This window comes from Haliotis asinina, chromosome 1 (assembly GCF_037392515.1).
Source record: "Haliotis asinina isolate JCU_RB_2024 chromosome 1, JCU_Hal_asi_v2, whole genome shotgun sequence".
In the NCBI taxonomy this organism is placed as follows: Eukaryota; Metazoa; Mollusca; class Gastropoda; order Lepetellida; family Haliotidae; genus Haliotis; species Haliotis asinina.
In genome coordinates, this window is record NC_090280.1 from 33,865,034 (window position 1) to 33,877,034 (window position 12,001).

Sequence of the window (12,001 nt, forward strand, 5' to 3'; positions counted from 1 at the left end):
TTTTTTAAATGTTAATATAAATTTTCGAATGAACGCAAAGGTATGTCTATTTGATTATTACACTACGTTGCTGTAAGGGTGTTTCGGCAAAAATGACATAGACTTCCATTTATACAATGAAGGTGTAGGCTTGTGGTGGACAGCCCCAATAATCCATCCATCTGACCCTAACCTCACTAATCCAAGCATATATCGTGAAGACCTCGTTGATCCAGAAATTTTGTGTGCGCGGGAGAAAGGTCATACAGTTCGATTAACACATAAACGAGTTACTCTCGAACCTACCAGAGATTGTCACTGATATTTATTAAACACCGTTTCGTTTATTCTCCTTTCTTACAGTAGTAACTGTTTCCTTTCATGAAAGCTGTACATGCATGTCCCGATTGACACCCTTTAAAAAGTCCATTTCAAATATTGAAAACAGCCCGGTCATTGTATAAATGTCAAGATTTCAATTTGGTGTGGCATGTCCGCAATGAAGGCCACGAATTCAAATACCCGCTTGGCTTGCGATGGTGTTTTCCGACAGCAAGTGTATTCAACTCAGGTAATTGCTTCTCGACACGAACAATGGCTTCTTCCAATGTAATCTCCCTCGCCCCCATTGGATCATCGGCCCATCACAATATCAACAGGGTAATACTAGATAACGTAAATAACACCATCCGTTAAAAGCCAATAATGGGCTGAACACTTCGGCCAGCTTATAACAGCATGCAATCGAGTGTCACCTATAGAGGTTGCTTAACACGGCATAACGTGTCAACACATGGGCCAATGTGCAACTACTGGTCAGTTGATCATGATAATGATTGTATCACACTGGCAACTTTATTGGGCAAGGGATGAGGTTGGGTTCGCACGCTCGTGGCTCTGGATCAGTTGCTGACCAGATTGGAATGGCTGTTGAAGTTTGACTTGTTCTGGACTTGGTGTTCATCTTGAGTCCTCAACTGACTTGGATCTGGACCTTTCTGTGATGATATTTTGTTGGGGTTGACGTGTGGAAGAGGAGTTCGGTGATTCTGTATCAGGTGTTGCCTTCCGCAGGAACGTCTGCTGATTTACAAGACTCTTGCTTGTCCAGTATCTAGACCAAGGCGGTAGGTACGGATGTCTGCTATCACGACTGTCGAGTAATACCAGTTTTGATGTTGTCAGGGGATGTATGTATGTTTTAAACTAAACAATGTATATCTTAGAATTTGGCCATATGTACGCACATCACAGTGCCCGAACCGCTTTATTTTCAACTCAGCTCAGTCCTATCTGCAATGCCAGAGTAGATTTCTTTGGGTTCGTATCTCCCATCTCCCATCGACCTTTTCAAATTCAATATAAAATTATTTGTTTCTGTCAAAATATGTACTAAACGTTAGCCTACTTTTCTTCTAGCTCATATTTCTATACATTGTGGCTTTTTTGCATTTTTATGCATATTTCTCATAGGGAGCAATGATATTTACAACGTACTTCGAAAAAATCCCGCACAAGATCGAACATACAATGCCCAAACTTTGACTCCCAAAAGAAAATATTTCAGATTTCATACTGGCTTAAGAGCAGGCGTTCCCTCTTGTGAACTTTGATTACGATTGACACTCTGATTGTTAAATGAGCATTAGAGTCGTGAAATTAGCCCGTATCTAATACCTTGGGGAGGAGGCCTCAATCATGCACTCTAGGACCTTTACCTAACCCTAAGCCTTTTGACCAACAAAACCCTTAACAAGGTTTCAGGAAAACCCACATGGAACCGGCATGGGGTCAGAGTGGGGCGTTATGGCCGCGACAAAGCGCCACGATGGGCACAAAAGTTCGAAGTGTGGTAACTTAACGTTGGGTTGTGGGAAAGCGGTGAGGCGAACACAATCCCCTTCTGTCGAGAGGCTTCCGCCGGGTTTGGAAGTAGGGGGTAACAGACAATCACTTGCTGAAAACTGATTGGATTTTGATAGAAGTACCCTCAGTATCTCCGCTTGTTGAGAAGACGTTGGTTCGAACCCCGTGATACCGGTTTCCAGAAGCATTTAGTCTTTCGAACAAGCTTTGAGATCCCTTTGTTTCTTCTGAACCAGTGAAGCTGTGCCGGGCGGGTTAACTCTAAGATGTCGGTTTCATTAAGAGCGATGACTGTAAGATGCCCTTTGTCCGTGTTCCCACAGAATAGGAACATTGCGTTCTGGCAAAAGTTTAGTTCGTTTTACATCCTTTACGAAAGCTCACGGTGAGTTGAAACAAAGAGATTGTTATATGATCAAAGGGTATGCTGTATGGACGGTGGGGGTCGAGACGTTTTACTACCAATAAAAGATTAGCGCCTAAGCTTAAAATGACAGAACAGGCAGTTGGTAAGTATCCAAAATTATCGCACCGCAACGTTGACAGGAGTCTCGTATTACCCCAAATGCAAGCCTCATTTGACAACGAAAACTTCGCTAAGCTGTTCTGCTCATAGCTTGATCTCCAGTGCAGGTCTTTTGTTGAACTCGCCAGTGATAATCTTATTGGCTGCGGTCATATATCAAGCTCCTTGTCGATGTGTAATTTGGCTGTTGGGTGGAGCGAGAAAGTTGTCGCTAATACTGAAATTATCCTTCTTTGAGATCTGCTTCTGACACATTCTGCCTAATTACCCGCAAAGAAGTGTCACTCACGGAGCCTGGGGATAATTACAAAAAAGGTTCGGTTTTTATTGGAGTGGTCGAAAGGTTAATGGTACGTTAATCACAGTTTGTTCGGCTACCGTGGCCAGCAAGTGTTGGTTGTTAGTGGAGAGTTGTCACATGGCGGGTTGGCGAGCTGTAAGTAAGTCGTTCAGTGGGATATCGGATGAAGGTGGGTGATATAATGCTTATTTTTATCATTATTACTTTCGCTTTTCCTGTTATGAATTTCCAACCTCTGATACACGTAAAGAAATGGGTGTCATTGTGATCGTTGCCATTGTCGTCGTCTTCATCATCATCATTGTCGTCATCGATACATTATGTTCAAACCTGTATTAAGGGTTTCGTAGTTAAGGTGTACACAAACAAATCGTTTATACTCAGATGCATGTGTACATATGCACTCAAATGCATGACTATGTCTTCATTCACGCCTATTCCTTGAATATATATTTGATATCGATAGTAACAAATAAACCATTCAAACTGAAAAGGAGCCAGTGAGTTGGAAGATTTCCTGAACCTAGGGAAATCTAGACTTGCACCCTGATATTCAAGCGTTTCACCTTCAACAACCCCCACCCCCCTCCATCCCCACGACCTCATGCCCACAAACACACTACGCACTGTTCACGTCTTTCAATGCGAAACGTAGTACATATTTGCAGACCTACGTGGTTTCAAATAGATGAATTCCAGAACCATGAGCTCATTATTTCGTGCACTTGTCCATTACAAATATAATTAGTGCTCAGCTATGAATCCCATCTCTTAATAATTCAGTACTACGCATTTGCTATTCTGCACCATTCGCCAGACTGCTCGTTTCAGATACATATTCAAAGTCAAACGATAAATGAATAATTTGTTCCCTCGATCTGAAACACAGTACAAATACCTCGATGTGCCGATTATCAGCTATTACTTTTTAAACAGCGTCGCGCGAGACCCGACTCCGATAAGTGCAAATCAATATACAGGTTTAGTTTTCATGAAAGCGACACCAATATCGGTACCACACAAAAAAAATTTCTGATAAAGATCTTACATTCCTCTTCATCGTAATACGACGGATGTCTGTTGGAAACCTCAAACCATTAAGTCTAATTTCTGTGTATTTTGTGTTTATGACATTGTAAAACGGGTGGTTGAAATTCTTGCAGCTGTTTCTTTTCTGTGTTTCCTTTTACGCTGAATGGAAGGTCGGTTGTGTTCTTGCAATGGTGTTTCTTATCTCCGTTTTCTAAGACAGGTATACCGAACGGAAAAACTAACAGAACATATGCATTCTGAATATGTATGTCACCTTGCGGCTGTCCTAATGGATTCGGAGTGCTACCTTTACAAATGTTACTTTATTTATTGCGATGAGTATATGAAATTGATCGCAATGTGAAATCTAAATGACCATTTATTCAATGTAAACAGTCAAACACCACCATTTGTACGCCGTTAATCGGGCAAGTGGTTTTGAGTATACATATTGCAGGGCGGAGACTATATAAAATATCCAATGGAAACTATGGACACACAAGTGCGAGGGTTATTTGATGGGAATGTATCTGATACGAATAACTTTTGTATTAGAGTGTGAAGGACAATAGCGTTTGTACTATGGTGATCAGATCTACTGTATACATGATAGCCTAGTGGTTAAAGCGTTCGCTATGTTGCTAAAAGCGGCGTTAATCCCCACTCACTCACTCTAGTGTATAATTTGTCCGGCAACCTGGTAATGTTTCGACAACGTTTGTTGTGTACCAACCCTTTTCAAGTGTATACTTTGCCTAGCCATATGTCCTTTTTATTATTGCAGTGACAGCTAAAAACCGAATTTCAAACTCCCCGCACTAACGTTACTATGCTATCAATGTTATTGAAACGTGTTATTTCGCATCTGACAATATGTCGTAAAAAGGAGTCTGGAACAGCTTGAACAGTGTGGACATTTTGATTATTGACGAAGTGATGCTACAAACACACGTGTTGATTTCAGTCTGCGTTGGTGATAGAACAAGACTAGAGTCGATATTTGACATTGACTGACACCTTGCTACAGATGGTTGACGACTGACTGACACCTTGCTACAGATGGTTGACGATCGACGGACTCCATGTTGATGTTCCTTCGCGAAGGATACTGTGGAATCATCAGAAGAGTCAAAGAGACTGATAAAAATAAATATGTATTATACATTAAACTGAATTCTTCACACATTTCAGGAGAAAAAATTGCTGCGATGAAAAGATGTTACTCGTGGTGTTTGGATTCGTTTAAATACACATTCCGATTTTCGACATCTGATCCTTTGATAAGTCGAATTCAGATGGTGCTTTTGTACGAAACGAAATAACGTGAGCTGACATCATAATAAGGTCTAGCGCTGTTTTCAAACGCAATGCGCTTGGCCTCTAGACGGTGTTAAGAGGGCATGACTGCACTCTGTCTGTTGTGTTTTGTGTTGACATAAACAAACCCTTCTATCATATATCGTTATATCCCTGAGTCTGTCTACTATGGGTCTGGAATGTGTTTGCACTGCACTAGTGTATGTCTGTACCCCATTAATACGTGTAGATCAAACAGTTCTTTCAAGATTTTCGTTTATCGTTAGACCGAGAACACATGTACGTCAACACCAAAATGTCTATATGAGAAATGAATTCCGTTTTGAGATGGATTTTCAAAGCGTAAACAGATGGAGGTGTCTGAATTTCCGTCTATGTGTGAACTGCACGAAGTGGAAATATTTGATGTCTAGCATATCGTTCACCGACTCTTCTCTGTGATGGGGTTAGCTGAGGACGTCTAGTCATTTGTAGGTTTTAACTATTTAACATTTATATGATTTTTTTTACATTGTACCTATATGCAAGTTTCGTATTGTTCAGAAAGAATCCAGTTACAGGTAACTATTGATCGAAACTCTAAGGCTTGAAGGTCTGAAGGAACACATGAAAAAAGTATGCAACATTGGATTCAATTTCTGCACGTATTGTGACGTTTTGAGCACGCCTTGTGCATTTTTTGGCGCATTGGTGGTAAAAACATGTCAGATTTATTTCCCTGTTTTAACCATGCCACCCTTGCTTTGTTTCCAGTTCTTTACCACGTAAGCAATAGATTTGCACATGCGTGTGTTTGTGCCATGCCTTCGGCAGGGCATCATGATCTAACGTTAGGCCAACACTTAGTATCATCACTAACTGAGAATGATTCATAAACACCTAGTCATGATTAATCAGAATCGTACATTCGGCTATGTGCTTAGATATTTCCTATATTCATTGAAAGGTTTTTGTCAGTTATATTTACAAACAGTGTATGATAGATGCAAACGGATAACCGCGTATTTGGCAAGGGAGGGTGAGAGCGTTCTTCTCCAGTTCCTGACTGTTTTCATGTTTGATCTGGACATTGTCAAAGACAGGGCGAGATAAGTGGATTTTAAGTGCAGGGATGGTTGACGTCATATTTATTCAGTGGGCAAATATGCGTAAATTCTTTGAAATTAGATTAATGGACCGCGGGCTTCTCATTCGACTTTGTTTGTACAGGAACTTTGTCTGGAGTGTGAGTGTGAGTTTAGTTTGTGTTTTGTCTACACCTACTATGATCGTCCTTGTATAGAAATTGAGACCGAAATGAACTCAAAAGACAATTGTCTCACACAATTCTCGTCGAGTCAATTGGTATTTTGAAAAGTACAAAATATTGTAAAGGTGTAATTCCTAACCATCCGGTCGTAGTTTGAGCATCAAGCGAGTGAGTGAGTTTGATTTTACTCAGTTTTTAGAAATATTCCAGCAATATCATGATGAGGGATACAAGAAATGAGCATCACACATTGTACCTATGTGGGGAATCGAACCTGTGTATTCGGTGTGACGAGCGAACACTTTAACCACTGGGCTACCCCACCGTAGCATCACTTCTTGTGTTAACAGCCTTATGTGACGTCACAAATGAAGATCTTCATTGAACTAATCTAGATGTTCAATTCCAAAAACGTCTTAGGGAACCGTATGCACGAGAAATATCATTGTGTACAGGCATTTAAATGTTTGTTTTAAATATTTAATGAATCACGAAATGGGCTGTCGGAATGTTCGTTTTTGTGATACTGCAGTAGATAAAGCTGATGCATTATGCACGACACAGATCCACATTGTGAACATAGTTCCCAAAGCTAGCTCATATGAATATGAATATTTGATCAGCAGTTCGTCATTTTTCTGTTTCAAAGGTTAATCGTGGTATCGCTGGAGTGAAATAGTTTCATTGCCAATTTTAGTAGGAGACGGAAGGTTGTTGTGGAAGGGGGAAGTATATTTTGATGGAGTGACATGGCGATTTAATACCGAAGGAATTGTACGCCAGGTAAACCAATATTGTGTGTATACCACATATACTGACTGTTCACAGTATGCCCAATTTCTGCCCTGTGATAGGGTATCTTGGTAAGACCTTTCTGATCTTGTATCACATGTTGTTATTTCAGTTTTAACAATTCTCTTAGAGCATACCATTTGTAACCTGTACACCGTTCACTGTCACTAGAACAGTATTGTGTTCCTACGGGAAAGGGCATCATGCCTGTGTGAGCTTCTGTGGGTACAACTTTGCATTATATGTCATGACTAAGTGTTAATATTTAAGTCCATTGTTGCTTTGGGTCGTTGTATTAGATCAAAGTTAATGGTGTATTTTAGAATTCGAGTAACTACGTGTGTTTGCGACTAATAGCAAATGATTTTCCAGTAAACTGATATCCTGCGGTTCCTTTTGTGGCATCAAATGACAAAATTACATCTTTTGTACTCCCTTATTCAACACGCTTTTAACATTTGGATATACCGTATGCGTTATATATATCGACTTACAGATCCATACAATATTAATCTGAAATGATCGACTTAAGTCCCCAGTCGCACAAACAGTCAGTTCCTAGTGGTATAGAATGAAACGGATGAAGGGAATCTCCATTATTGACATGTGATGACACTAATATAAAGCGACATGGGTGTTTCAACATACGGTGGACATTAGCAGCAATAACGACGGCGAAAGTAGCTCTCCCTGCCAGGTCCACTTTTGCGGTCGTGTGTCGTGCAAGTGTACAAGGCTGTATAAGTACCCGCATCACGCAAATGCTTGCAGTGCGGAGATGACATTAATTGCTGGTGTATGAACGTGGATGCCAGTTTCAGATACGGAGGATGTTTTTTTCTGACACGCCTTGTAATTTCACGTATTTTTGGCTTTTTGTGCACGTGTACAGCATAAGAGTAAAGCCGGCTTAACCACTTCTGATCACGCGAGGTTATTATTTTGGGATGAAGAAACTGTATCACGATATATCAGGATATGATACCGATCTAGAAAACGTTCGCAGCGCTACAAAAGTAATGACTGTTCAAAAAGGGACATGTTTTGAACTACACTATGAAAAAAATGACAAAAAAAACCCAATAAACGAAGTCGTAACGTTACCGACGATTTGTTGATGGGGACAATGGTTTAAGAATATTAACGTAAATTTGATTTTGCAAGTGTGTTATTACAGATGTTGCAAGTTTGTGTTATTACACAAAAGCGACAAAGAACGCATTGGCAGCTATACGAACCGTGACATCAATCCTGACACACGCACCTGTCACCATAATAAAAGTGTGTACGTGTGGACATCATGTAGTACTGCTACTAGGCATATATTTTTATGATTTTCCTCACGTGGATGTGATTAAACTATCCAATAGTCATTCAAACCATACCGGGTGTTTGCAAACATCCGACAAAACAAAGTATCAATAGCATGCAATGTTCTCTATCCAAGTATGTTTATCTAAGGTTTAGAACTATTGATGCTCGACTACCTGTCACTCAGCAGCTGCCGATGTAAATTATACGTAGTAGTTTCGGTCGACGGACAGGACATTACTACATTATCTTGTTTTGTTTGTGGTCACGTGTCTGTTTATTACGGAAATCGACAATCTGCCCAGATTGCCCAAGTGTGACCAAGAGTTTTATGCCTGGCCTACGGTCAGCTTGTTTGTCGGACAAAAGTTCCCATTGATAAATGGCGCTCACCATGCGTGTCATCTGAAGCTGGTGATAAAAACGTGCATCCCAAGACGAGTCTCCCAGTCGAAAAGGTTGTCTTAAGGGTGTGTTTAGGACGTCTCTGTTAACCTAAAGTTCAACACCCTTGTGTTATTCATGTAGGATTGAGGATTTATTATTTTGTAGCTGAAGTCAAACATGACTGAGCTTCTTCGTATTTTATCCATACATTCTGATGAAATCACTAAATTTTGTGGTTTTGATTGCAGATTGATCACTTGGAGTGCATGATCTAAATCAGCTTTATACCAACCTCTCAACATGTTTCGCTGGTTGAAGGACCGGAAGAAACAGAAGAAGAACCCGAGACAAGGGGACGTCAATGATGACTACGGCTTTCAGGCACACGCCAGGGACAGCGACGACAAGGTCTACCACATATACGAGGAGATCCCAGACCTGCCTACCTGTGTGACTAAACACAGTGAAAGTTCCTCGAACCTCCGAGAAACGTCGTTTTCGGATCCTAATTCTTCCTTTGACCAGTCAACAGCTTCGATATTCAGTGCTGAAACTCTAAGGAAGTATATTATCGGATCCCAGGACAAGGGCACAGAGAATCCCCCGAGAAAAGACGGACCGTACATGGTTGTTCCTCTTCTGAATTCGACAGAAGAGGAGAAACCACCGCTACCTCCTCCGAATGAGAAGAAGACGGAGTTCACGTGTGCTTTGGTTGGAAGAAGGAATTCGAGTCTTTCACGAAGTACTGAGAGTGGTGTGGAGGTGTCTTACGACTCGTCAGAATCTCTAGAAGAAGATTCCCATTGTCGTGATAATGTTGATGTCCATGTTAAGGAACTGCTAGGGGAACGTCTCCAGGCCGCGTCTCGTGTGCGTACGCATGCGCGTGAGGCATCTCTGGACACAAGCGACACAGGCTACGAATATGACATGAGCACCTCTAGTGAGAGTGATCAGGCGAACTATGAGTACTACTTGAACAAAATTGAAGAAAACCTCATCCACAAGTGTAAAATCCGAGAAATCATTCAGCAGTGTGTCCCAGAAGAAGATGAATCAGATCGTGAGTCTCTGACCACTGTGTCCAGCCTCTCTTGCTGCTCCTCCACACGGACATGCAAGTTGGTAGGTGGCCATCGGTCAACGGACATCGAGTCCGACGAAGGCACTCTGGCTGACCATTCCGAATCCGAAAACAGCAGTGGATATTATGAGACCTTTAATGGCCCCAGAGACAAACTTTCCCCCCGCTGTGCATTTTCGTCTTCTGGAAAAGGACCTTTAAAACAAGACTCCAAACCATTCCCCGGTGAACATTCTCATGACTGTCAGAGACAACACTATATCAAAAACAAAAAGAGAACACTGCCCAAAAAGTGCAAGCATCGAAGTGTTGATGCCTTAGGATTGTGTATACCCAGTGTATCGTCAGAGAATTCCCGCAAACACAGAAGTATCGACGCCTTGGGTTTGTGTAGTTCTCAAAAAGGTGCATTTAAGAAAATTAACCGACCAAATCAGTTTTCTGGGCCGAAGTTGCAATCTCAAAACAGTGGTGTAAGTAGGGTTCAAGGTATCAGTCAGTCACCAGTGAAACTTGATATCTATGAGCCTCTGAATGATTCTTCTCTATACGACATGGACTATGGCTCACCAAGGAGTGTATGTTCTGTAGATTCAGAAGGGCGGGAGGTGTACTCTCCTCCACCCAGTGTCACAGACTTCTCTTCCAGGAACACCGGGCTATCATCCCGACGCTCCTTACAACGACCCATGGTTTCTACAAATGTATATAGATCTCACGGCAGCCAGAACAGACTCCTATCAGACCTAATCATCATGAACTATGACAGACAGGTATTTATTCATTAACATGTTGACTTGGATAACGCTTGTGCTAAGACCTAGTTACCAGACCGTCGCAACCAGAACAATCAGCTGGCAAACAATCAGCATTCAATCACCGGTGTCCATAGAGCGACTGGAGCTTTTATTGAAGAGAATTGCTCTACTTAAACAGACTCGTGGGACACAAGTGCCTTACCATGAATGAAATATTCATGGCGTGTAATTATATACACAAATATACAATAAGCTGTGAATGCTTACTTACCATGTTTTGATGAAGTCCTGGCTGAACGAGTAAATAGTGCTTTAGTGCTTTTCTTCTGTGTTCTTTGGATTAGCCCATTTCATCTCCTGAGGTCGTTTACCGATGCGAATCCTTTTGAAATGAGTGTTTCTCCAAAGACCTTTCCACTAACCTAATGGCATTGTGCTATCTCTTCCAGACTGTCTTGAATGCCATGTCAATGTACTATGATCCTTTTGACTCTGGACCTTCTTATCTTGTTAACTGCAATCAAAGGACGTTATCTAAATATGACGACAGTGTTTGTGAACATGTTTGTGGAAGGTCAACAAACATTTCACGATCAAATAGTGCCATTCCTATGGCGCCTTTATGAAGTGTTATTGAATGTATTTATGATATGCCATGTTTCGATGGGATTCATCCCATGACAATCACAATAAAGAATGTGAATATGACCATTGAGTGTTGTCATTGATAGACTCTGACTGTTGTACGACTTTCTTAAAGTACAGCATGCACTGGATGGTTGAGTCCCACCTCTGGGAAAACAGTGCTGCTTCAAGTACACAACATTTACCATAACGTGGAAGTCCCATTGCTGCTACGTAACTGATTGACGTCTTTTTACTTTTTATACGTGACTGGTTGAAACAGCTGCTGCCACGTGCAACACAACATGTCTGAAGTGGCTGGTTTGACTGCTGCTTCAAATACTGACTGGTTTGACTGCTGCTTCAAATACAATACGATATGTTTGACGCGGCTAGTTTGGCTGCTATGTAAAGGGCGAAACACTAGTTGAAAATTTCTTGATAATCTTCACAAAGTTATGGGAACCTGAACTTTCAACCGGGATAGGAAGAATAACCGTTAGGAAACGTTCCAAAGACAGACACCTGATGAACGAACCACCATTTCTCTTTATTACCACCCCTAAACACAACGCAATGAGTGCATGTGCACAATGCAGTGCCCATACATGTTCTTGATTTTGACGTTTTTCAGGAAGGTCGATAAATCACCGTAGACCATTACTTTTGACAATCACCCTTTGTGAAATAGTTGTTAGTGTTTGTTTTCCGCTTGTTTTTTTATGTTTGCTTGATTTGTTTTGTTTGGAGATGAAAATCGTACACATGCCCA

General features: G+C 41.2%; 1 protein-coding gene across 3 annotated transcripts in view; it reads left to right on the plus strand.

The window, feature by feature from the left end:
* LOC137290543 (uncharacterized) overlaps window positions 1-11,313 on the plus strand; it is an 82,875-nt gene extending 71,562 nt beyond the window's left edge. For all 3 annotated transcript variants that reach the window (XM_067821586.1, XM_067821577.1, XM_067821591.1), the window contains one exon: window positions 9,009-11,313. In XM_067821586.1, the coding sequence (XP_067677687.1) occupies window positions 9,061-10,635 (1,575 nt within the window). In that variant the 5' untranslated portion in view covers window positions 9,009-9,060 and the 3' untranslated portion in view covers window positions 10,636-11,313. The remainder of the gene's footprint in view (window positions 1-9,008) is intronic.
* The last annotated feature ends 688 nt before the right edge of the window (window positions 11,314-12,001 follow it).